The sequence below is a fragment of the Amborella trichopoda genome, chromosome 13 (assembly GCF_054954075.1).
Source record: "Amborella trichopoda isolate Santa Cruz 75 chromosome 13, AtrichopodaSantaCruz75HAP2 v2.0, whole genome shotgun sequence".
In the NCBI taxonomy this organism is placed as follows: Eukaryota; Viridiplantae; Streptophyta; class Magnoliopsida; order Amborellales; family Amborellaceae; genus Amborella; species Amborella trichopoda.
This window is the reverse complement of record NC_142348.1, coordinates 50,169,250-50,196,727: the sequence shown is the minus strand read 5'-3', so window position 1 is coordinate 50,196,727 and position 27,478 is coordinate 50,169,250. Positions and strand designations below refer to the sequence as shown.

General features: G+C 35.6%; 2 protein-coding genes across 11 annotated transcripts; one reads left to right on the top strand and one right to left on the bottom strand.

Moving 5' to 3' along the window:
- Positions 1-2,978: 2,978 nt before the first annotated feature.
- Positions 2,979-7,852, bottom strand: LOC18445956 (BTB/POZ domain-containing protein At3g50780). Of its 3 annotated transcripts, none has more exons than XM_088856833.1 (3): positions 7,266-7,852; positions 5,902-6,059; positions 2,979-4,380 (listed from the first exon to the last, which is right to left on the bottom strand). In XM_088856833.1, exons 2-3 carry the CDS (start codon positions 5,968-5,970, stop codon positions 3,169-3,171), a joined length of 1,281 nt encoding a protein of 426 aa, XP_088712959.1. In that variant the 5' UTR covers positions 5,971-6,059; positions 7,266-7,852; the 3' UTR covers positions 2,979-3,168. The 3 variants fall into 3 exon arrangements, with proteins under 3 accessions (XP_088712959.1, XP_020530318.2, XP_006856144.1); XM_020674659.2 differs by having other exon boundaries at positions 7,723-7,852; XM_006856082.4 differs by having other exon boundaries at positions 5,902-7,852.
- A 9,009-nt stretch (positions 7,853-16,861) lies between these two features.
- Positions 16,862-27,155, top strand: TIC62 (NAD(P)-binding Rossmann-fold superfamily protein). 8 transcript variants are annotated; one of them, XR_002282980.2, is made up of 13 exons: positions 16,862-17,092; positions 19,205-19,325; positions 19,416-19,482; positions 19,638-19,693; positions 19,867-20,048; positions 20,749-20,830; positions 21,203-21,275; positions 21,599-21,709; positions 22,655-22,807; positions 24,795-24,919; positions 25,505-25,717; positions 25,906-26,128; positions 26,840-27,155. XR_002282980.2 is itself a non-coding variant. In XM_006856083.4 (12 exons), the coding sequence occupies exons 1-12, from the start codon at positions 16,921-16,923 to the stop codon at positions 26,892-26,894; spliced, it is 1,410 nt and encodes a 469-aa protein (XP_006856145.3). In that variant the 5' UTR covers positions 16,862-16,920; the 3' UTR covers positions 26,895-27,155. The 8 variants fall into 8 exon arrangements, 5 of the variants coding, with proteins under 5 accessions (XP_006856145.3, XP_088712956.1, XP_088712955.1 ...); XR_016048418.1 differs by having other exon boundaries at positions 19,638-19,720; XR_016048417.1 differs by lacking the exon at positions 25,906-26,128 and having other exon boundaries at positions 25,007-25,717.
- The last annotated feature ends 323 nt before the right edge of the window (positions 27,156-27,478 follow it).

Below are 27,478 nucleotides of genomic sequence, written 5' to 3'. Positions count from 1 at the left end.
TCTAAGGCACCAAAACTTCAACAAGAGAAGGGCCTTTACATTTCTCTCTTAGGGGACATGTCCCCCAGCTTCTAGAGGGTGTGGGGGGCTTGGGTCCTCGATTGCCATGAGAGAGAATGGATATGGGGGTCCTGTCCTTTAGAGAGACAAAGTGCGGCATAGGCCTTGTCTTCTAGACAGATAATGTTTGGAGCGAGCCCATCATTTAAGGAAAGAAAGAAAGGCATGGACTCCACAAGATTCATAAATTGACAAAAAAAAAAAAACTGAGATTATATTTTCTCTTTCCTATGTAAGCAGAACACAATTGAAAGTAATATAGGTTGTTGCCATTAGAAAACCAAAATTAATTTTCTTCTTGTTTACACGCAAAAAATCTGAGAAGAATCAGAAGTCTCATCTGCCTTGAATTGCATGTAACTAAATCAAAACAAATAAAAATAGTAAAGGATGGGTTCTGTCAAATTATAGACTAGAAATCATACCTCACAGTTTACTTCCTATGGTCCAGCAACCGCGCCGGCTAGAGGTTTGCCAAAGTCTTATGAATTTGAAAAAAGTTGAAAAACAAGGAAATTTACCACTAAGCAAGCAATGCCATGAAATAAAAATTAAAGGAAACGAAAGGAAATAGGTGACTCGCTCGAGTTGGGCCCTTAGACCGGGTACCCGAAATTAGGGCTAGGATCGGACAAAAGGCGGTGTGGAGCCACCTTTTCCTTTGTCATTAAGAGTGATCAAGTTAAAGATGCTCCAAACATAATTGTTTTTAGAGTTTTAAGTTTAGGGGAGCTTACGAGTACTTGGAGACAGGAATCTTAGGGTTGGCTAGGATTTCCTAAGCGTACGGCATAGATTAGGCCATGAGGACTTTGTTTGCGGTCTCGAAGAGTTTGATCTAGGGTTTTCAAGGGACTCTAGGTCATGCTAAAGTTCCTAGTTTTTAGACTCTTAGGTTTAGGGTTATATAGTCCTAAGTTTTCTAGGATCTGAGGAGCAAAATCGTCAAAGGGCCAAAGAAAGGTCAAGGGCTCAAAACCTCAGGGTTCAAGGGTTATTTATAGAGCCTTGGGTCTGTAAATGCCCTCTAACACATGGAGACTTTGGTTAGCCTTGCAAGCGACTCGGACCGCATTGTGAGCCATGAGTGTCCATGGACTTAATTGGCATTGTCCACATCACGAGCCCTAAGCCTCTTGAAAAAATTAGGTCAAATAAGTTCAGTGAAGCGCCATGCGTCGCACATAGGACCCCTAAAATTTTTATAAACAAATTTATTTTGGCCCCAACTGTCAAATCTTGCATTGAAATTAAGTAATTCTTGGATCGTTTGAAAGTTTACGATGTTTTCTGCAAATTACATTTCAAGTTGCCTCAATTGGATGAGTTTTGGAGGGGTTACAGTATCTGGAATTTCGAGGGTTGGTTTCAAGTTCTCCGAGTGGACTAGTGGAAAGGGTTGTCTTTTGAGTCTAGTACGCTTGAGGGGCTCTCAGTTTACCTAGGTAAGGTGTTCTGTAGGTTAGGATTCAGGGTACTAATCCTTCCAATGCAGATTGCCCATACCTCTTATTCACTGTACTCCAAATTTGTTATTAAGAAGAGTTAAGGTGGGAATGGGGTTGAGGTCGTAGTGGTAGCACCACATGAACTTCAGCTATCAGTCTAGGTTTCCATCAAAAACCACTAATTATTTCTAAAAATAGGTAAGGGCTTGTAGTCCCCACTCATCCACCCAAAAAAAAAAAAAAAAGTGGGTTAAAGACCTGTAATCCCCACTGATTTACCCAAAAAAAAAAAAAAAGTGGGTTAAAGTATTAATGGAGCATGGGACGTTGTATTGAGGCATCGACCCCCCTAACCACCGATGCCCAAACACAATTCTCGTACATAACATAATCAAAATATTTGAAAGTACCCAAAGAGAACCAGTTGTCAATGAAGCTGTTCCATAACCACTTGCAACAGTGCAATGTGGGACTAAAGAAAACCAGAGGATTTTTAGATTGTAAACTCTCTCTAAACAGAATCTTGATTTATTATGAAACAAAAAAATTGAGATTAACTAAAGAAATAAATCTCAAGTTTCGAATACTAATAAATACAAAACAAAAGGGACAAAAAAAGCACAATGAGACAGTACAAAGACTTGCAAGAATAAAGAGAAGATAATGAACACAAAATAAAACAGAAACTTGAATCAAAAGAAAATAAAAAGGAAATCTCAAATAAATATACAAAAAGAGAGAGTATGCATCGATGTCGTTTACCTTTCAAGAAGTCGAAAATGACCCTTAGATATGGACTACTGAAGGTGTACCTTTAAGCGGGTTAACATTTGATTGCTCCGGGTAGTTATGACCTTCTTATACCAAATATAAATAGTTTTATTACAAACTAGACATATTGGACACCTGAACAAAAAAGCAATCATGGAATCGGAAAATAGATTAAGAACCTCGAAAATAATTCATCTTGCTCTATTTCTTATTGGACAAACCGTACCATGTTTCCAAGACCCTAAGGTCTTAAGATCTACACCAGTTTTGGAGCTCGAAAGTATTAAATGAGCGCAGTTAAAAACTGTAGAATAAACACATTACCCCAGCCATTAGATTTGTGCACAACTGAGGTGTCACTCTATACTTGGAAATCTTCAAAATTTTTGACCAGCTATCAGAGGACCACAACACGCTCCATCCGTCCACAGTTGACATCTATCAGCTGGGGTGATGCGTTCTTTCCTACAGTAATTATTCTTTTTAGGCAAATTTCGCATAAAGTGCCAACCTTAAACAATCAAAATAAGGTGCACCACCAACCAAATTGTAATTAAAGAGGGGACTTTCAGTGCGAAAAATCCTTGTGAGAGCCTTGAGATTTAAGGTGCCAATCTTAAATAATTTTAAATTCATCCAATCTATCAGCAAAAGCACCTAGCCATGATGTGCCCTAAATAGTTTATCAAAACATCAAAATACCAAATTGCACTTTATCTTCATTCACATGCCAACATATAAATCTCTTTGAATACATGAATTAGGACCTCCACTAGAGTCACTCAATTTCAAACTTAGGTAAAGCACCACCTCCTCTTTGTAACTGCACACAAAACATCCAAACCACACCTCCACACCTCTCTCTATGTCTCTCTCTCTAACCCCACACCTACCTCATTGCCACCACCCCATCTAGCCTTAACACCCCATGTCTATCCTCACCCACATAGGGCCTTACAAATGCTCTCCTCCACCACACCTCAAAGGCCCCCTGCAAATTTGGACAACTATCTCCAAACTTTAAGAAACTATTCAACCAGCTGACAAATATCCTCCTCTGGTCCTCAAGTGGCAATGTGAGAATTGTCCTGCCCACCCCTTCTTCCACTGCCCTCCGATCAAATGACCTACAAGCATGTTTTAACCATCCGTAGTCCTCTATCAACGGCTGAAACCAAGTATCAAAAAGTGAACATCTTGCTTCTCTTGAGGCCACAACCTCTCCTTTCCCTATAGCTATACAAATCCTAGCTGTGATATGGCTTGCCAGGTGGCGTGATGCTATTGGAAGCCTTGGGTGGAGGTCGGCCAGGTGGTGCTGAGACGTCCACATGACAACGAATTCATCGGCAGCTAATCGATCGATGAGGATCTCAACCAACCACAGGAGGTTATCAGCTTGCAGTGAAATTTGTTGCACTACTGATCCTTTTTTGGGGTCTATGGTTTCACTACTATTAGTCTTCACTCTTGGCTCTATGGTATCACTACTAGTAATTCTCAAGCTTGGGTCTATGGTTTCACTAATACTAATCTCCTCCACTCTTGGGTCTGTGATTTCACTAGCAGTAATCTTCATGCATGGGTCTATGATTTCACTAGTAGAAATCTTCACATTTGAGTCTATGATATCGGTCTCTCTTCTCTCTCTTGAGTCTACTCTTTCCTTACTGATCTTGCCTATTGGGTCTTTGGTAATGCCTGTGAATTTGGAGTCAGCTTCTTGAGAAAAGAGGAAAAGGAGAGTTTTAAGGCAAGTTTGGCAGGTATCATAGAGGTACTTGTTGTATATATCATCTGAGCTTGGATTTGAGAGGTTATTTTCTCTAAGAAGCCTTGACACCAAGGATTTCATCTCTCTTCGACCTTTCTCCTCATTTCCTTTGACAATTAGCTGTAATATGTGAGAAAGGAGATCATGGGGGTTGCTGTTCAGTTCAGGGGTTATTCTTTTGAGAATGGGGGACGATGCGAGTATATCGGCTTTGAGCTGCAGAATGGAAGAGACTACCTTTTCCTCTTCTTCTCCTACCCATGGAACCGCTTCCAAGTATTCGAGACATGTTTGGAGAGCTAATTGGAAGCCAAGGAAATCTGAAACCTGGGAACCAAACATTGCTTTAGTCATAGAGTGCTATCATGGCATAAGCAATAACTGAGATTCAACAGGCTGGTAAGTTGAGAGCTAACATGGAAGGGAAGAAATCTTTTGAAAAAAAGTAATAAAAATAGCTTAAATTGTTTGGAAACAGATATATCTCAAACAGGAAAGAATATTACAACCCAATGAATTGTGGAAAACATAGCCCACTCAGCATCAGGAATGTTCAATTAAATGATAAGAGGTGATGGAGTCAGAGCCAGTCTCATGTTCCTGTAAATTTCACTCTCTCTCCATCATGGCCCAGTTTATCAAATGGTGATGAACCTAATGCACTATGGTTTTCCATAGCTTTCGATCTATAGTATACATCTTTAATAATTTGATTTATGGACATGTGGATGTGTATATTGTAGATTACAACCAGCTTGTACCCTTATAGTGATGTTTTAGCACTTTAACATACAAATTCAACATGCTACTTCTCAAGGTTGATTCCTACCACTGAACTCCCCCCAAAAAAAAAAAAAATACAAAATCAACATTAAAATGACCAGAACTGATGCCAGAATAGACTATTCAAGACTAAATAACTATGTCTCGATTCTATGCTGCATACAAGCATGGTTAGTGTGATACTCCATTATCAGATGGCAAATTCTACATGGAACATTGCACAATTAGTACATATAATCAGGGAATATATCCAGACCAGGATAGAGTAACATTAAGTTGAGCAAATAAATTAAATAAATCAATGCAAAGTAATAAGTTAAGCAATTGTATAGAAAAATCCATTTCCAATAAAAAATTTAGATAAAATTTTATCAAAATAACTGATGTTTACATAGATTTAGATGAAAACAAGCAATAAAGTAGTGTTTACATGATCAAGGGTGCACCTAATGGCATTTATTCCAAAAACAAGGAGCCGATGCCACCTTACATGACAAAATAATCCCTTGTGCAAGTTGGCCCACTTTCCTTTTCTTGTGCCATGGTTTCCCATGCACTAGCCTTTTCTTGTGCCATACTTTTCTTGTGCCCTTAGATTTTCTCAGTAATTATCTTACATAGAGAAGACCAGAAAAAGAAAAAAATGATTGTAAAGAGAAAAAAAAAAAAGCACTCATTAACATTATTAGTCTTTTACAATGTTTCAAACATCCGGTACAACATTTGGTGTAAAAAAATTTATTTCAAGAATTTAGATAGATTTCTGAAAATTAAAAACCAGCATTGCATAACTAAGTTTATGCCCTTCAAATAAGCACTAACAAATAAAGAAATGAAACAGGGCATCAATATCCAACAAAGCAACATAACAATGCTACTATCAAACTGCTTATTATGAGATCAGAATCAGAAACCATATCAGCAGAAAAGAAAAGGAAAATAATCCACATTCTAATCTTCAAGCACTCAAAACATAGCTTCAAAATTCATGGCATAAGACTAAAGAAAAATGATCTGATTCATCTATAAAAAAGAAAAAGTAAAATAAAATTAACATACTCATACCTTGAGAATACGGAGAACACGAGGAATGCTTTGCTTGACCAACCTCTGTTTCACGTCCTTGCAGTACATCAACCCAACAGTCTCCACAAAACTCTCCACATCCTCACACTCCCCAATTTCAACACAAAATGGAGGACCCAACAACTGAGAGAGCTTCTCTGCAAAATAAGTGCTATTTATCGCAAGAATATTTCTATGAACTCTCATCCTCACGGATAAGCCATGCTTCCCCAATAAAATCACAATCATGTCACTGGTTTCAGGCTCACTAAATTCAACTGAGACCCTCTTTTGCTGAAAATTCTCAGGCCTTGGTTTTGGCATTCTCTCACTAACCACTGATGGACTGAAACCACAAGCTTCAGAGCCCAAGTTTCTCAGGTTATCAGAAACTGACCTCTGCTTGACAAAAGGGGTAGTTGGTTTCTGGTTTTGGCTTGATGGGTGGTGGTTTTTGTTTTGAGAAGGGATTTTTTGGAGCTTTGGAGTCTGTTTGTGTCTAGGGTTTGGGTTTTGAACTTTGATAGTCTTTGGGAAAACAACAGGGGAGGGGCAACACCAGAAGCCTTCAGGGGTTACAGCGATTGGAACATTTCTAAGCCGGGTATGGGTTTGTTCAAGCCTTTTCACACTAAATTCATCCATTTTAAAACTTGGGTTTCTCTCTATTGACCTAAAGCTGACGGAAAATGAAGCAAGATTCAAGATCAAAGCACATTCTTCATTGAAAATTGAAAGGGTCTGATCTTCTTAGACCAGCTTCTGCTCTGGTCAAGCCTTATAACACTAAAATCAGCAAGGAAAAGAAAAAAGAGCTTAAAGAATGTTTCTCTTGGTATCATTCACAAAAAAAAAAAAAAGTGCTTCGGTTGGAGCCCGAGTAGAATAATAAGGTTTCAAAGAAAAGTAAAGAAAAAAAAAAACAGGAGTTTCTGATATAACTGCAGAAAGAGAACTCCGATTCTGGAGCCAGTTAAGAAATATGTATATTAACCATCTTATGCAAAAACAGAGTTTTGAATTTTTCTTGGAAACCAGAAGTTTCCAGTTTATTCCTTTTTTATTTGTTTGTTTGGTTGGTTTGAAATTTTACTGATGATTAATGGACAAGAAAACACAAGATTTGGAAGATGAGCTTTTGGATAAATTATGATAAAGAGGAATTCCAAGAAAGTAGAACACTCCTCTTTGCTTTTGAAAAACTAAGGTTTTCTCTGCAACTATTCGAATGTATAATTTTCGCATGGACCGAAAAGAAGGCTGATCTGCAGCTGTGTGCAATAACTAACGCAGGCATCCACACAACAATTTACAGAGAGTGAGAGCAAGAGAGAGAGCAATTAAGAAGCACCAAAATTACCCACCTTTCCTTTTTAAAAGCCAGAATCAAATGACTGGGTTACACAGCAAAACACCGATCTAGAGAGAGAAAAGAGGAGCTTTTCCAGGTGGGCTTCTGAAAAAACACTAACTGTTCAACCCCAAAACCAATTAAGAACCAACAAAACAACCCCACCATTCCCAAAGAGAGAGAAAATATTGGAGTTTCGAAAGTGAAAATGACCTACCATTCCTAGAGAGAGAAAGAAATGGAATTTTCAGAAGTGGGTTTCTCTGAAACTGATTCAATGTTCTGATTACTGTTTTCTCGAGCATGTGGGTTGGTCTGGAACCGTGTTCTAATCATTCAGGATAGGAATTCCTGTCCTCTATGGGAGGTATCCAATAATGGCGGTCTAGAGAGAGAAAAAGGAGGGGATTTCCTGAAATGATTTACACGGGGGAAAGGAGAGGGTTGTGGGCGCAAAAGAATTACTTTACCAGGTGGGAGTGTCTTTGCTTTATGGGTGTAAGCAACTGCAAATTGCTCGAATTTCCCCATTGTCGAGCTCCGTTCCAAAGCATGTTCACCATCATCCATTGCGCCCTGTCTCTCTCTCTCTCTTCCTTTCTTCTTTTTCGCTTTCTGCTTTTGCTTTTGAACGCCAATGCTCCCTGTTGCATCTCTCTCTTCGACCTCATGCATTGGCCAGTTTCTCTCTCTTCTACTTTATGTTTCTGTTTCTCCCTTACTCCTTGCGTTTTATGTTTCTCTTTCTTCCCTTCTAGGACATGGCCTGCCGTATATATGCCATGTACTTGCTTCTCTCCTGAGGTGAGAATTTGTATTTTATACCTATTGTTTGTCTCTCTTTTACATGCCACGCCCCTTCTTACTCCCTCGAAATTTTGAATTTGTAGTGTCCAGGCTCAATCTACCTCTCGGACTGGCTAGCAGTGTGATCCTCACCCGACTGGTTCCAAGTCTCGACCCCAATTCATGTCGGGTATCGGTATCTGGATCAGCCTAGATAAAAAGAAAAATGAACTTTGTTATTTATAATATATCAATATGGAACTGAGACCTAGGTTTGATCAAGGTCATAGGGAACCAGACCCGGCCCAACGGTTCTAATTTTTGGGTCCAGGCTCAAACCCATGCCGGGTCGACCTTTTTATATGCCTCCAACAAAAAAAAAAAACCGAATTTCACGTCCTACCAATTGAATACCAACCACCCTCAGAAGGTATGATATAGTTATTCAAGAACTCTAAATCCAATTTTGTTTCATAAAAATGATCATCGGATGATAATTAGATAGATCTCGAAATTTTAGATCAACAAAAATCATCCCAACTAGGTCTTCAGCCCGAGGGAGTAGGTATACAATATATGAGCCTAATAGTTTTTTTTTTTTTTGTTTGGGTGAGACAAGGGGTTACTGATCGTCAAGCACAAACCAATTAATCCTTAGAGGTTTGGTAAACCATGAGAAAATAACATCTCTCGTTTTGGCTTTGCCAAGAAAACATTTTCGTACCCTAGCAGCTTTTAGGTTAAATGACATGAAAAAATCTTGGTACAAAATTAATAAAGTTCGAACTATATCAAAAGATAGCATGTTACGTAGAATCTAGAGATACAAGAAAAGAACAAGGGTGTAATTTAGACATTTTATTAAAAAATATTCTCTTCTATTTGTTGGGACCAAGGAATGATGTATCATGACTTTTTTGGTCCTTCTTTTGAGAACTATGACCTTGAAAAAGTTTACACCAATCATGGCTCCCTTGTGAATAATTATGGATGTTGCATGGGAATGGGATGCTAAAAGAATTTGAATCGATTCCATCTTGGGCTAAAATGCTCATAATTTAGAAAAGAAAAAAGTTTATATAAAGGTGAGGTATTAAACAATCAAATTAAAGTGCACCAGAAAAATTCATTAGAAAAGATTGATTTGATGCTGAAAAGTCTTCAATTTGATCATCTCGATCTCAAAATATATAGACATGAGAAAAAATAGATTTCAAGTCTTGAGAATAGTACATCTTATAGTGTATTATCTAGACCGTCAATTTTCAAGCTATTCAAGTGTTCATAGATCTGCTCAATCTATACTATTTTTTAACTTTGAATTTTATAATTAAAGATAAAAATAATTTTTCAAGCCATCATAAAGATTTATGATATTGAAACAACATATACTGGCACTATTTGAAGGTCTTTGATTGTTTATGGCCTCGGCCTTCTTAAACCTCACCCTTTCGAAAAATAAGTAAAACAAAAAAATATTATAGGCACGTAAGGCAGTATTTTTTCCATAAACAAGTAATTGAAAAAAATTACATATTACATAATAGTCAAAAATATTATTCAAAAATAGTAAGATCGACAATAAGATTCGTGATTTTCTTGATTAATCGGCCGACTTTTTCAACATCGGGTGAGAATGAAACTTTAGACATCATGATCCAGCACTCGTCACCCTAACTACCTATTTTGGGAACCCACTATAGTTTCCTGTAATGGTAAAAGTTTGTTCTTTCAATAAACATAATGGTAACGGCACCAGGCTCATAGTATTTTCATAAGAGTAATGCCACCTTTTTAAACATGGTTTAGAAAGCAAGGAGGATTTAACACAGTATACCCAATGTAACCATGGGTATGAAAAGTAGAGGGCAATGATTTAATGAAATGGTTGTTTCATTAGTAAAATGCAACGACACTTTTAAAAAACTATATTTGTGGTATTTGTATGACCCAAAATTTTATACACTAAAAAATTTGCACACACTCCCTTTATCTTAATAATCAATCCTCAAAAAAAAAAAGTTCAATTTGAACATTAGATATGGTCAAAATGAGTCCCCTCTAACAATGAATCCAGACCATTCATTTGGTGAATTTCAAGATATTAGCCTTTACAAACTCAAAATCATTTTTATTTTTTTTAACATTATTTATCTAATCATAATAAAGCCATCTAAAAAAATTGGTAAAAAAAAAATCCTTCTAAGGCCTAGATTTAAGTATCTCACCAAAATAGACGGCCTATGTGAATTGGGCTAAAAAATATTTTCTAGGTTGCATTTTCAATTTTTCCTTTTTGTGATTGTTCATTAGAATCAAAATAGTGGATATTTCAAACCTTAGATTAAATAAATAACCCTAACATGGTTTTTAAAAGTTGTATCATATTACTATACGATCGTTGCATAAAATCACTGTTGTAATGGGACTAGTTGCTTCCATTTTAAAACAGTAATGACCGTTATATTTTGGAAAATCGACATTTAACCAAGAAAACAAAAAAAAATGAACTAACAAAGAAAAACGGCAGCAATGGAAAATATGATTATCTTCATCAACATCCATGCCGTATCACAACTATTTGATGTTGGCTACATAAACTCTATTCTACCATTCTACTCTATCAATGACCATAACCTCAATCGGACCCTAAGTCACCATATCTCTTCTTACTAATTTCGTTCATGTTCTTTTAGCCCTTCCCTTTTATCCATTTTAGAGCCTTCCACTTGAACCAAATAGCTCTTCCCAATCAATATTGTATTAAGTATACATTGTATATAGTCAGCCTACCTAAGTCTACTTTCTCTCATCTTATTGTCTATTGGAACTGTCCTTAATTTCTTTCGAATATATTCATTAATGAATTTTATCATTTATTGTCTTGCCACTCATCGATCTCAATTTCTTCATCCCAACTATACTCATCCTATGGATATGTTGTATCTTGATTGTCTAACATTCCGTCCCATAAAAGGCATGGCTAGTCTTACAACCGTCTTATAAAACTTCTCCTTCATTTTCATGGGTATGCAGCGAAATATAAAATTCCGGATACGCAGTTCCACTTCATGCACCCAACTCTATCTCAATCTCTCCATTCTCCTTGATTATTAACCCAAGACATAGAAAATAATCATTTTTAGGTATTTTCTAACTATTAATCTTAACTAGTTCCTCATTTCTACTCCTATTATTGCTAAACTTGCATTCCATATACTTTATCTTAGTTCGACTAATTTTAAGATATTTAGATTCTAGAGCATCCTTCCGAAGTTCTAGCTTTACATTAATGCTACATAGAGTCTAAAAAACAGGAAATGTAACAAAAAAAAGACCTTCGAGGGAAGCAATTCGAAAATCTATGATCTCATTGTACTACATTTAAAGTAGGAAATAAATAAAATAAGGCGATTTACTTTTGGCATAAGGAGGTCAACATTGTTGACCGTTAGATGTGAAATCAGGTGATTCGAGATTATTATTGACTATCCACAAAATTCCAAATAAAGTTTATCCAATGTTCTGAACATTTCAATATGTATGATTTCACATCCAATGTCTAAGAGCAATTATTACCTCTTTGTACCAAAAAAAAATGGTCCTATAATATACAATCAAAGAAAATAATGTTAAAATACTATTAAAGTTTTTGGCATCGTTCCATTATAATAAAATAGGAAAGTCCGTGTTTCGTGAGCATTACATGAGTGTCTGTTTTGTTTTTTTTTTGTTGCAAGGTGTAGTTATAGGAAATGTAAGTAGAATTATTTACTTTTGATATAAGGATGTCACAATCATCATTGATTGTTAGATTTGAAATTGGGTGGTTAACTATATATTATTACTTGAGCACGAAATCCAAAATAAATTTTTTCGAATGTTGTGACACTTTTTCATTTATTGGATTTCATATCCAATGGCTAAAAGCAGCGTTTTAAAAAACGCCGAGTCGAACCGGACTCGCCCGGTTCGACTCGGAAAATCGTGAAAAGGGACCGGATCCTCAAAAAAAATCGGAAATCATCCGGTTCTAGAGAGAACCTGACGATTCTGTACAGTGAATCGCCGATTCACTGTACGGAATCGGCGAGTCCGAACAGTGAATAGGCGATTCTGTATGGTTTTTTTTTTTTTTTTTTTTTTTTTTTTTTTTTGTAATCCATGATAGATTTTTTTGGAATACTTGATCGATTTTTTTGTAATCCATGATCGAATTGTTTTTGTTTTTTTATAATCCATGATCGAATTTTTTGGTTTTTTGTAACCCATAATAAAATTTTTTGTAATCCATGATCGAAATGTTTGTTTTCTTTTCTTGTAATCCATGATCGATTTTTTTGTTTTTTTTTTTTTTTTTGTAACCCATGATAGAATTTTTTGTAATCCATGATCGAATGTTTTGTAATACATGATCGAAATGTTTGTTTTTTTTTTGTAATCCATGATCGAAATGTTTGTTTTTTTTTTTGTAATCCATGATTGAATTTTTTGTTTTTTGCTTTTTTTGTAACCCATGATAGAGTTTTTTGTAATTCATGATTGAATTTTTTGTAATCCATGATCGAACTATTTTTTTCTTTTTTTGTAATCCACGATTGAATTTTTTGTTTTTTTTTGTTTGTTTTTTTTGTTTGTTTTTTTTTGTAATCCATGATCGAATTTTATGTAATCCATGATCGAATTTTATGTAATCCATGATTGAATTTTTTGAAAATTTGTGATTTTTTTTGTTTAATCCGTGATCGAATTTTTTTTTGTAATCCATGATAGAATTTTTTGAAAATTTGTGATTTTTTTTTTAATCCATGATCGATTTTTTTGAAAATTTATTTATTTATTTTTTAATCCATATTATTCAAAGAGAAAACGAGAGAGATGATGATTCTGAGGCCACCCTATCCTAGCCATATTATTCACATATCGAGTCCCAACAGCAACAGTGTAGGGATGAGCACGAAATACTGTAAATTAAATGCTGAATGGCGGTTCATGCAGGGAAAGAACATATCAATATTCGCATATTCATTCAAAAACATGAAAATTCTTAATGGAGTACCCTCATTTTTTATTAAATTCCTAAAAAACAATATTTATAATGAATTTTAATAATTTTTTCGAATTTTTTTTAAGCTTTATTCTGACCGATTCACCCGATTCTCAATCCGGATCGCCGATTCACCGATCCGGATAGGTTTTTTGGAAACCCGATCCGGGTCACCGATCCGTTTTTTAAACCATTGGCTAAAAGTAATTTGTAACCTCCTTGTACCAAAAAAATGAATGACCTTATAATATACAATCTCGTGATTTTATTCATTAAAAATATTTTTATTTGTTAAAAAATCTCAACTTAATCCTTGCACAAGCATGATCGTACAGGCCATCAAATTGTTAAGGGATCTTATTAGTTAATATCGGTCCAACTGTTGATCAAACTGCTAGATTGGATTTTACCAATACAAAAAAACGAAAATACTTTAAAATATAACATACATTACAAAAATCGTACACATGTTTTCGTCAATTTGACCAAACAAAACTAGCCACTCAGACCAACCAATATTGATCAGTTTTTTATCAACTCCTATGTTTATTTTAGACTAGACCAAAACTAGCATCAGGCAATTTTGAAATGGTCAGACTTGTTGGGTCTAATCCGGTCTTGATAACTAAGATCATAGGTAGCCCAAATTGGTCAGAGGGCTCCTAAGCATAAATTATGGCCAGTCGAAACGGGGTGGTTGCTACCATAAGCAGATGACATAGTATGAAACCGGAAGCGGTCGGTGAAACGGCCTAATGTTGGGTTGTTCGGATCGACAATTCTCAATCTAAAAAGTATTAAAATATTTTTGTATTTCAAAATATTTAAAATTGAAGTATTGAAAAATTAGATTAGGTAGGAATTGGTGGTTTAGCCTATCGGGGTTAGTGGATACCTTGACATGCCCTCCTGATTTTCTAAGAGAGGTGAGTCCCTTCAAATAGGACTAGGAATCAGTTCTAAAAAGGAACCTATGAGTTTAACATTGATTTCAATATGGTTCGATTTCCAATTTACATGGGCAATTTTTAATTTGGTGCTGGATCCTAGGTTTGAGTCTTATAGGAAATAAAAAAATAAAAAAATAAAAAAATTTCTTATAAAATTATTTTTTAATTGCTATTTAAAGAAAAAGGTAGGATCCACATTCCTTAATCGGACTATGATGATTATGAACTTACCTAGACTGTCCAAATGTGACGGGATTGTGGAAACAGACATCTGGACCGTCCATGAATTATTCAACAATGCTCATGTCCCATGGCATATCATTTCCTCTAAGTGCTCGTTTGGATATATGAATTTCTCAATATTAGGAAAAGTCAATTTTGGAATTGAGATTTTTTGGAATTGAGATTTTCTAGAAGTGTCAATTTCCTGTTTGGATCGCATCCGGTAGAAATGAAAAAAATGCAAATTCCATATTTGGATTGTTTGGAATAACTTTTTTTTGAAAATACAAATTCTCTCTGTTTCTCAAAATTTTGAGATAGTTTTTCTCTTTAAAATTTATATACTCTCTTTCAAGAACTTAAAATTTGAAATAGTTTCTCTTTCTAAAACTTATGAGATAGTTTCTATCTTTACATTTTTTTATATACTCTCTCTCTCTCTAAAATTTGATATAGTTTCTCTTTCTAAAATTTTGATATGTTTTCTCTCTCTAAAACTTAAAATTTGAAATGGTTTCTCTTTATAAAAAATTTGAGATAGTTTCTCTCTCTAAACAATTCCATATAGTTTCTCTTTCTAAACAATTTCAGGTAGTTTCTCTCTCTAAAATATGATATAACTTCTCTCTCTAAAATTTTAAGGTACTTTCTCTATCTAAAACTTAAATTTTGAGATAATTTCTTTCTAAAAATTTTAAGATAGGTTATCTCTCTAAGAAATTTTAAGTACTTTCTCACTCTAAAATTTGATATAGTTACTCTTTTTAAAATTTTAAGATGCTTTCTCTCTCTAAAACTTAAATTTTGAAATAGTTTACTCTCGAAAATTTTCAAGTTGCTTCTCTCTAAAATTTTAATATAATTTTTCTCTCTACACTTAAAATTTGAGATAGTTTTTCTATCTAAAAATTTTCAAATAGTTTCTCTCTTTTAAAATTTTAGGTATTTTTTCTATCGAAAATTTGATATAGTTTCCCTCTCTAAAGTTTTAAGATATTTTTTCTCTCTAAAATTTAAAATTTGAGATAGTTTCTCTCTATAAAATTTTAATGTACTTTCTCTCTCTAAAATTTAAAATTTGAGATAGTTTAATCTATCTAAAATTTTTAAATAGTTTTGCTCTCTAAATATTTCAAGTACTTTCTCTATCTAAAATTTGATATAGTTTTTCTCTCTAAAGTTTTAAGATATTTTCTCTCTCTAAAACTTAAAATTAGATATAGTTTCTCTCTCTAAATATTTTATGGTTGTTTCTCTATCTAAAATTTGATATAGTTTTTAATCTCTAAAATTTTAATATGCTCTTTCTCTAAAACTAAAAATATGAGATAATTTCTCTCTCTAAATGTTTTGAGATATTTATCTCTAAGAAATTTTAAGTAGTTCCTCTATCTAAAATTTAATGTATTTTTTCTCTCTAAAATTTTAAGATTAATTATCTCTCTAAAATTTAATATTTGAGATAATTTATCTCTCTAAATAAATTTGAGGTAGTTTCTCCCACGAATTTTTTTTGTATATTCTCTCTCTAAAAAATTTATTATACTTTCTCTCTCTAAAATTTGATATAGTTTTCATCTCTAAAATTTTAATATGTTTTCTCGATTCAAAATTTGATATAGTTTCTCTATCTAAATTTTTAATATTTTGTTTGTTCTTGAGCAGCAAAGTGGATCATTTCCATGAAATGTCATTTTTTGGTGGAATTGAAATTTCCAAAATTTAAACTTAAAATGAGGATTCAATAATCTCACAAAAACCTCATTTCTAATGGAAATGTCAATTCTAAGCTAACCAAATACATTTGGCCCGGTTTTTTAAGAAAAAGTGACTCCCGGATCAATGAGCGAAACGGGCCTAAGGGAAATATGCATTACATAAGATAGTGTATGTTTGTTTTGATAACATTACAAACTTCCCATAAGAAGCCAATTTTTAATCGCTATTTAAAGCAAAGGGTAGGAAAAATACTTAGTGAAAAAAAATTAATGGCTATTTAATCGGAAATTTTTAATCACTATTTAAAGCACTGGAAAAATACTCAGTGCAAAACAAAAGAAATGTGATTGTTGAATTTGTCTCAAAATTACAGAGTTAAGAAAATCCTGTTATGGAGGATTTTGCTTAATGCGGTTACACCCATTTTCTTAACAATGTTATTTTGAGTCAAATTCAACAATCACATTTTTTTTTTTTTTTTACTGTGTACTTTTCCGGTGCTCCTCTTTGACCCTATTTCTTGTATTTTGGTTCAGCCAAAAACTAAATAGAAAAATTTATCAAAATACATTAATATTTGACCTATTTTAACTATGTTCATGTGTATTTTGAAATTAAATTAAAATATTTAGATAAAATATTAAATAGTTGTACTTTTTATAAATTTCTCATAAATTAGTAACGACTTTTTGGCTTTCCGATATACTACCGATATATTTCCGTTACATAGATCGGAAATATAGCCGAGATTTCCCCTCTGTCACTTGCCAAGTAGGACTCACCATATCAGGATAATAAGGACCTGGAGGTGCCACGTTGGCACAAAAATATTTCGTTAAGAAATTTTTAAAAAATAATAAAACCCCATTTTCATGGCTTTAATTTGTCCCTAGAAAGCGAATATTTTGTAGTAAAAGCTGATTGAGCAGAGAGAGAGAGAGGCAATGGCGCTCTCCTCTGTTCCCTCATCTTCTTTCTCATCCCTAGTGCCCATAGAAAGCTTTACATTGGAGAAAACTTCCTTTCTCTCTCCTCATTTTCTCACAATTCCCAGAATTCAAACATGCCCACAAACAAGAAAGCTCAAATTTTATGTTTCCAGAGCTCAAGCTTCAGGTTATCCATTCTTTCAGTTTTCACTACATGGGTCTTTCTCCATTCCCCTTTTTCATCCCTATGGCATTTTAAATAATTCAAATTGATGGGTTTTTTGTATTTTAAGTTCCAAGTATTTCTCTGTCTAGGATTTGTGGATGTTTTGCTTGTAAAGTTATCAAATTTAGGAGTGGATGTTTTGTAAGAAATGGGTTGCTTTTTATTTCCAAGACAGTCAGAATGTGCATTATGAATCTATTTTTAAGTGTGGTGATTCCCTCTTAACCAATTTGTATTTTAAACAATTCAAACTTACTTAATGATGTATAACATTTGTTTTTAGGTTTTCTCTCTCAAGAAATTATGGACGTTTTGTTCTAAATTTATTAGTTGAAGTTTGGATAGGAAATAAGTGACTACCGATCCTATCAGAGTGTGTGTGTTTTCCTTATCAGAGTGTGAGTTTTCCTCCATTAATCAGTGAACTGCAGCTAAGTATGCGAATTTGATCTCTACCCACTTTGCATTTTAAAGTTTAAAGTGTGCCATGACTCGCCTGAGCCCACTCGGTCTCGGGAGAGTAACTTGGCATGGCTTTACGGGCGAGGCAATGCTTCCCCAAGTTGGGTGCACAACTTGGATAAGTGTATAATCTTGTATGTGATTTGAAAGTATTTTGCGATGATTGGTGAGTGTTTTTTTTTTTTTTTTTTTTTTTTGCTATAATCACTATTTTTGTATTTTCCTTTTTTCTGGATTTTCTAAAATGTACAAAAACTGTACTGGCTTTTTCTAAATCCAATTTTCTCTATATTTTAAAGCTTTTTTCGGGTTTCAATTTACTTTTATTACATTTTTAATTTTTAAAATTTTGCTTTTTTACAAAAAAAAAATTTAGGGCCAAAAGGCCATGTGTTGGACACAGCCGAGTAATTCGCCTCGGCCAAGGGCCTAGTCCCCTGACTGAGGCGAATCCCAGCACACTGGTTTAGACAATTAAAAAATAGTAGTTTATCATAGTTTTTATTTTATTTTATTTTAAGATTTTATCTTTGTGGTCTGTGGATACTATGGATGTTTTACTCCTAAAATTGATTAAATTTCTTAGTTTGCTTTTAGATAGGAAATGGGTTTCTTTTTATTTGATCGCTAATTTGGCACATGTTATCAGTTTTAGAAGAATGGCTTGTGCTCAATTATGTAGTGATCTATGACTTCAGTTTTAATTAAACCTCAGTCTGAAGTCTGAACTCCTGTGTATGTGATTTTGATGAAGACGTCCATGAATTGTACACAAAAAATTTTAATTTTTAATTTTTAATTTTTTTTTTTCCTTTGAAGGGGTCCTACAAAGCATTAAGATCATATAAAAGTCGTTAGAAAATTGTCACCTGTTAGTTCTTACATGGGATAAAAAAAATTATGGGTCAATACAATCAATTAGAAGATGAGTTTCTCAATCTTATTCTAACAATTTTTTGAGTTTCTCAACCTTAGTCTGACAATTTTCTCTAAGTATTGGGAGGAACTCCTGATGTTGATTTGGATAATAATTCAAGTCTTCTTTTCTTTCTTTCTTTTTTCCCTCTTATATCGTTAGCATGCTAAGGTGCAACAGAAACATGATACATGATTGCTTACAGTACGTCTAAAACATGTAAAAATTTGGAAAATCACTTTTTCGATAGATTTTGAGTTCGCGACTTCAATAGTTTTTACTTTGCGGTGGTCGGACTCAGCCATAAGCTTAATATGGATTAGATGTTCTTTGATGAACTATTGCAGGCTATCTCTTCTTTATTCGGCTTTGATTATAGTGATGGTATGTATAAAAGAATCAGAGAACAAGGAAAACCATACTCCATTCAGGCCATCACCACCCCGTGAAATGATAGATGTTGATGGGGGGCATGTCGTTTACCAGAAAAGGACATGACCCCAATATTGGGTCTCATTCTCTCTCCATCAGTATCCATTATTTCAATGGATGGTGATGACGCCAATGGACAGTGATTTCCATAGGTAGTGATACACCAACTGAATTGTAGTATACTTTCCAATTGGATTGTGGTATACCTTCCTCTGAATATAGTCTCTTCCTCGAAGTATTCATTAATGCATTGCTTGCTACAGGGCCATCACAAGGTACTCCTCAAGAAGTTAAGAATATTGTTCAAAGCAGGAACCAGGAAAAGGATGACAACCTCGCATTTGTTGCTGGTGCTACTGGTAGAGTTGGTTCTCGTACTGTGAGGTAGCAGTTTTATTTATATTTGTGAAGTTTTTCTATGAGCTTTTTGTGCCATTTGGTCTTTAACTTCTCCTGCATTGACATTTTCTTCAGTCAGCTCGTAAAACTTGGTTTTCACGTAAGAGCTGGAGTTAGGAGCAGGCAGAAAGCGGAGGAAGTGGTACTGCAGATTATTTTAAGCGATTTTCTTTTTTCTTTTACTTATTGTGTGTGTGTGTGTGTGTGAGAGAGAGAGAGAGAGAGGCAATTCTTGCTGAATCGCTTAGGCTCAATGTATTGGACTATTCGTTTTAAAAAAACTTAGGGCTTTTGCAGATTTTTCAAAGACTGAAGATTGATGATGTGGAGACAAGTGCTTCGGGGAATTCAACGTAAGAGAAGAGAATGCCACAATCACGGTTTGCATCTTTTACCATAGGTTGTCAGAGAACTCTTAAAAGGAACTAAATAGAAATTGAATTCAGAATAGAAACTTAATTATAGAGTTATCTGAGGCAAAGGGTTATATTCATTTCTAATATAAATAACAGACAATTGTGTTCAGCCCAATTGTAGAGAAGCTTGACATTGTTGAATGTGACTTGGAGAAACCCAATGAGATTGGACCAGCAATAGGCAATGCCTCTGTAATTATATGCTGCATAGGTGCAAGTGAGAAGGAGGTATTTGACATAACTGGACCTTATCGTATTGATTATCAAGCTACCAAGAACCTTATTGATGCAGGTATTCTGGCCTTCAACCAATCATTTGTTATGGCTAATGGGTTTGTAGGTGGTTAAAGATTATTTTTTGCTGTAAATATTCAAGGGAATGTGTACTATAACCCAGGAATGTGAAAACTACAACTCAATGGATACCCATCGCCCCATGAAATGATAGATGGTGATGACTTGATATGAATCCACCATTGGAGGCATGCCCTGCTCTGAACTATAATGATCCCAGGATCCAATTCTCTCTGTCACTGTCCTTCATGTCTTTGAACCATAATTTCCTCGTATTCAATTAATTGCTAGTTAGTTAAATAGGTTTCCTCTGAATTTATGCTTGTGCTTGATATCATGGCCTAAATTTTGAGTTTCTGAGGATATGTTATATGGTATTCCAAAACAGCCCCACCACCCAATCTTGAATGATGGACAGTGGAGATTAAGAGTTCTAGGTCCTACCAGGACATTTACTCAAGTGAAATTAATCATTTCCATCTGTCATCAGAACGTATGGTGGATTTCCTGTTGGAGTAACATAGACCATAGTCTGGGACTTTCCCATTCTGCAGCACATAATTAATACTTTTTCTGAGGTCTAGTGTTCTTTATTCTTTCTTTGTTTTCCTTCTGATTCATTTAAAATTTTAATTAAAAAGATTCTGGTGTTTCTTCGTGGAAATTCATTGACAAAACTATCCTGCCTCAATATGCAGCCACTGTTGCTAAAGTTGAGAACTTCATTTTGCTCACATCTTTGGGGACAAACAAAGTTGGTTTCCCCGCAGCGATTCTAAAGTAAGATTTATGGAGATCTATGCTTATGCTATTTATAGTGCCAAAAAATTTGGCGTAAATATCAAATGATCCTAAGATCTTTGTAGGTCTCATATTAAGCATTCATGGTCATAAAGCCTGCAGTGACCTCTTCTTGATCTTATCAAAATGCCTTCATAAATAACACATATTTATGGTACAAATGAAGTCACAATTAGAAAAGATGAAAGAATACATCAAATCTGTGGAAGTGATATGTTCTCCTCTATATAATACATCGGGAGAACTAGCAATAAGTGAGCATAAAAGTATGAGATATATTAAGATAATCATGGATAACGGCAGTCTTGAGTTGCGAAATTTTTATGGTCTGATCTAAGTTCTTGTCAACAGCTTGTTCTGGGGAGTCTTAATTTGGAAAAGGAAGGCAGAAGAAGCATTGATGGCCAGTGGCCTTCCTTTCACTGTAAGTCCAAGGTTCTTTATTATAAACAATGTTTCTTAGCTGATTGTAATCTGTCCTTCTCAAGAACTTCAGCTCTACCTTTTGTGATTTTTCTTTTACTGTAGACTATAAAAACTATCGTCCACTAAGGCCATTACTGTAGACCCACCATTTGTTTCCTGCTCGATTCTGGTGGGTCCCACTTTCTGTCGATCATTGTCCATCTTAGCATTTGATGGTAAACCTAATGGACTCTGTCATTGCACGATCCATATGGTGGTGGTGCAAGAGAAGTACCCAGCATTATTTATTTCTTTCAAACTTTATTATGTTTCATTATTCAGATTGTGAGACCAGGAGGAATGGAGCGTCCTACTGATGCATATAAGGAAACACATAATATAGTCCTTGCAAAAGAAGACACTTATTTTGGAGGACAAGTGTCAAATCTTCAGGTATAAATTTATCATTTTCTGGTAATTTAAAACCTTTAATGCTGAAAATATGCATTTGTGATATGAAGGCTTCGTTTCAACAATAAAGATATTAAGTCCAATAGAGACTTAAGAAAATAATATCCCAAGAAATAGTAGGGGAAATAAAATATATTACAGATGATACTAAAGCAATATAATCTTCTATGACCTTTGACTTTGTTTTCATCCTTGCTCTGAGAAAGAATAACCAGTTCCTTCCAAGCAGCTCTCTCCACTTCTTTACACTTACACATTCTACTCATGGGCAAGCTTTCTATGCTTCCCCTACAGCATAAAAGTTCTATCCTCCCCTTATCCAACCGTCCATTTTGAATGGAGGGCTAAGATTGCCCCAATCACAATGTCACGTCTCTACACTATTTTATTTTTAATTTCTTTCTATAAGCTATTTTGAAACCAAAATTTAGACGTCCATTCCTCTATTAAACTCGCACTGATGAAAAATATAAAAAAAAATATTTTCAATAAAATAAAATGACCAAAATACCCCTGAAAGGTTCAAGTGGTATTTTGGTCATTATATTTTATCGAAAAATTATTTGTAATATTTTTTATAGGTGCGCCCTAATGAGAAGATGGTACGTACCAAATTTCATATTCATACAATTTGTATAAAAAAACTAAAAATAAAATATTTTGAGACGTCGAATCTAAGATCAAACGGTGAGTGGCTCTCTTTATCAAAATTGGACGGCTGGATGGTAGCGGGAGGATAGATCTTCTATGCTGTAGGGGAAGCATAGAAACCTTTCCCTCTACTCATAGCTTAAAAGTTATTGCCTTGTTGAATTTTGTGTGGCTTAAATGCTGTTTGGGACTCTTTTTTGCCATTCATATCTCTTTCTATTATTGAAATCTTGGAAGTACTATTTTATTAATGGAAAATATGGATCTATCATTCAGGTGGCAGAATTAATGGCATTCATGGCAAAGAACAGGGACCTTTCTTGCAATAAAGTTGTGGAGGTGATTGCAGAAACAACAGCCCCACTGCTTCCTATGGGAGAACTTCTCTCGAAGGTCCCCCCTCAAGGTGCACAAAAGGTTCCACTGAAGGTAACAAATGAATAAATTACTCATCCCATTTATCATCTTGGTTCCTCAATGCATTTCTTGTTGTTTTAGTTGAGAGAAGTCTCTCATTAATATGATGGTGCTTTTCATGATCATATCATCAGCTTAAGATAAAACATTGCATCATTGCTCATACCATCATTTGATGGGCTGTGCTGTGTAAGAGTTTCATTTAAGTTTTTTTTTTTTTGGGGGGCGGGGTAGTTTAGTGGGGAAGGGGTCTACTACCCCTAATAGGAATGGAACTCAATATGTCACGTTGTAGCGCCCGCCACCCTGACCTTGGTCTTGAGCCCATTCCTAGGGCTTCATTAAGTCGAAAAACAATAAGTTCCATTATTAACTCGATGAGAAGCATCTGGATGTGATGCTACAAGGTGATACTAGACAACTAGTCAATAATCAATAAATAGTGGAACTTAAGATAAAGTCATGATTGTGATTCAAGAATTTACTTTTGCCCCTGGCGGTATTCTAAATCAGAACTCGCCTGAGTTTCAGCGCTTTTCATCATGGACCGGCACCCTGCTGGGTCCAAGTGACTCAGTTGTGTCTTAAACACCGGTCTTGACTCTTGAGTGTGCACATGTCAGAGCTTTGATGTTGGCTTCTAACTTAAAGTCAAGAGCATATTTTATGTTAAAGTAACATTGCACCCAATAGATTTGCTCACCATATCCATACCCTGAGAATCCTATTGAATGCCATTATCCATTGTCTAGAAAACATATTCTGAAGTGTAGTATTTCAAGCAAAGTAATCCCCAGGGTATCATCACTTGTAAAGAACATATATCCTTGAGGTGAGTGATGCGAAGAATGAACTTCGAGTGATCATGGACGCTCTTGTGAAATCCAATTGTCTAATATGATAATTAAGTTTCTCAATCCAAGCTTATGGCATTTTGTGGCCATGCACCACCTTATATGGCAGACATGATTTGAGGTTGGCCATATTGTGATGGAGATGTCTCACACATTTCCTTAAGCAAGTCTACATGGAGGTCAGATTTAGTGAGTTAGCATGCTTCCTCAAGGATATTGAAGGAGTCTCTGAATGTGGAGCAATATTAATCTCAACTTTGATCTCCATTAGGACTCATGCAAGGAGGTGTTTTTGACACCTCCACCATGCTACCATCTAAACTTGAAACCTGTTTACAACATAGGAAGGAAATGAATAGCCTCAGAAGTCCCATATGGGGCTCTAATAAATCGCATTCAAGTTGAGTTGACCTCAATCTAGTAGAGTCCAATCTGGACACAGACCCTGGTGGTTGATCAGGTGGATTGATCAGGTCCACAACCACATACACGCACAAACACATACAAAACTGGGTCGGGTCCAAGTAAGGTCACTGAACCCAACCCAGAAAAGTCTATGTTGGACTTGAACCCCTTTAGATTTGGATATGTATGACCTGGACCTGATCTGCTGGGTCCAGTTTCTAAGACTAGATCCAGACGTAGGTTGGTGAAACTAGGCAGGTTACCTGACTAGCACCCCCACTCCCATAGGCTACATCTGAAAATTTTGGTGATGCCTTCCTATTTTTCCTGTGGTTTCATGCGCACTAACTTAAGTTGGGAGTACTAAAATTTAAGATGAACTTCATGGAGGTCAAAGCAAGTTAGCGCATTTCACGGTGGACCTTGAAGGCTCTTCCTTCTTACTTGGCTTCACATACATGAATATTGAAATAGTAGCTGCAATGAACTTTCCTGGTAAGATCTTTTCTAGATGGCTTTATATGGATCTAATGGGGATCCCCCTCGAATGTGAATTTGAGTTGTGTGGAATTATCTCCCCTCTCTGGGTGTTCAGTTGTATGCTTCATCAATGTAATATCTCTTGTACAACTATTTTCTAAGGATTAGTTAAACTATTGAAGTATATCGTATTATCCTGTTGAGGCTATTCAATAGGGCATGGGCATGACAGCTTATGTTTTTGGATATTGTTTGTGTAGGATATTCCAGGACCAGTTCCCTCCACCACTCAGTTTACCACAACAGATCCCCCAACTCCTAGTGTGGTTCAAAAGGAAGTGGTGCAAAGTTCACAAGCCACGAGGCCTTTATCTCCTTTCACAGTGTCAGTTTGAAAGTTTCTTCCTCTCTCTCTCTCTCTGTCGCTCTCTTATGATTTGTGAGTTGAAACTCATGTACTTTTTTCTTCAAGGGAAAATATACAAAGGACAATGAAACACATTTGTCCATTGGCATAGCCCTGAAAACAGGATAGGTGGACCCCGTCCGGAATAAACACAAACAAGCACACATATTGGTTGCCTCAACCCCAGCTTGGATGGGCCTGGGCTGGAGCCAGACCTAGTGGGGTCTAGATCTGCTGGACCTGCTCCAGGTCCAGTGTTACGGTCCAGACCTGGACTCAGGTCAGGTTAACGAGGTGGTTCGTTGGGTCGACCTTACCTGTTCAGCACTCTTACAATGGGGTCTTATCAACATTCAATGAAATGGACAGTGACAGATATAGTGGGACACACTGAAACAGGGCATGGTCCCCATGGTTGGCCCAACTCCCCTCCATTACTGTTCTTCATTTCATCAATTGGTCACAACCTCTATGGTCTATGGTTTTCCACATCCCACTGGACAATAGTATATTTCCCCATTTTGTTACTGATGGATTTTAGTGATTAATTGTGGGCTTTTGAAGATATGAGGATTTGAAACCACCAACATCTCCAACTCCAACCCCAAGCTCTGGTTCTACTTGGCCCAAGGAAGCACATGTGAAAACTGCAGCACCACCTGAACCTTCAATGCCAGCTCAAGTTGGGACAACCATAACAGTGCCCAGCTCAATTATAGAGAATGAAGTCATCGAAGCTCCACGTCAGAAATCTAGACCACTTTCACCTTATACTGTGTAAGGTTTTCTTATGACCAGACAATGAATGTAGACCTCAGATGTAAAAGGTTACAAAACTCCTCTCTCTCTCTCTCTCTCTCTCTCTCTCTCTCTCTCTCTCAGTTTTTACTCGTCATTATCCTTCTTTTGATGTTGTCTTATTGTGAAAACGATATCTTAATCAGTTATTGGACACTATTAACCAGCTTGTATATGCACTTATGAGGACTTAAAACCACCAACCTCACCTACCCCTACTCCAAGCTCTTTTAAATATGGAGATTCCCAGGAAGGATCCACAAGTAATAATCCACCATCTGAGCCATCAGCACTAACTGAGCTACCTGAATCAACACCAAAACCTATTATTTCAAAGCAAATTGAGCAACCTCAGATAAATAATTCAAGGCCACTTTCACCTTACCCTGTGTAGGTTTTTCATTCCTCTATTACTTTCCTTCTATTTATTGCAAACTATGTATTAGCTTATAGACTATGCTATGCTATGCTATATGGTACTCCAAGGTTATATCCATCATCTGTTCCCAATCGTAGATGGTTGGAGATTAGCGCAACAGGTAAACAGTGATACAAAAGTAAACACGTCCCTTAATTCAAAATTGCGTTATTTGTGCATCTGGATTAATGACCCCATCAATAAGTTATGCTTAATAAGTGAGCTTAATTAGTCTACAAGAAACTTGCATGCACGCATGCATGCATTGTGTGTACGCATGCAAGCATGTATGTATGCATGCATATATTGGCTTGCTCGTCAGTTTGTCATGACCATGTAATATGTTTTGCAAATACCAAGACTTCAAGCCACCAACTTCACCCTCTTCGAAGGCCCCAAATGCTTCTTTAGCTCAAAAGCCTCCTTCCCTAGAAACTAATACCCCCACAACCCCCTTCCATGGGAGAGCCCATTATAATAAATGCCTCCCCTCATGAAACTGAACAAAAAAAATTATCCAGACCACCTTCACCTTTCACAATGTAAGGATACGATTGTGTTTTGATATCCTTCCTCTTTAGTCGTAATCTTATTTTAGTTTTGACTACTATATATCATTTATATTTCCTCTTAGTAGACATCAACAAGGAAACTAAGGTATGGATACTTCATGTGTATAACAGATACGAGGATTTGAAGCCTCCAAGCTCACCATGCCCATTACCAAAGAAATTTTGAGGTGGTGTTATAACCAAAGCATGGTGAGAATATCATGGGCTTTGCTTTTATGAAATGATCTTAGAGCCTGTACTGAATTTCATGGTTTTGGACTTGGCATGTATTTGTGCTGTGGAAATTTCAAGAGGCAATTCTTTATCCGCAAAAAGATTATTACAAATTTGTGGTGTTTTGTCATATACAATTTATGTAATTTGAATATTGGCCGTTATATGTGACCCATCTTCTAATTCAGCATCTCTGCTGTCCAAGGTTTCCATAGTTCAATTGTACAGTATGAAGAATGGATTACATACAAGGCTGCATGGCCATGCAGAATGATGACCCATACTATTAAAATGGCTTGATGACCCATATTATTAAAATGGGATGGGACCGACTGGCTGAACTAAGTTCTTGAACTAGACCCATGTAAAATGCTAGATGTTATTCCTATTAAATGGGATTTACAATGTAAAAAAACGGAGGAAAATATTCATATGTTAATATGTGTATCCTCATAACCAATACATCCATGATAGCATGTAAGTATGGTGCATATGTGATACTCTTAAAATGCAGACTGTTTTCAATGGAAATTCTAC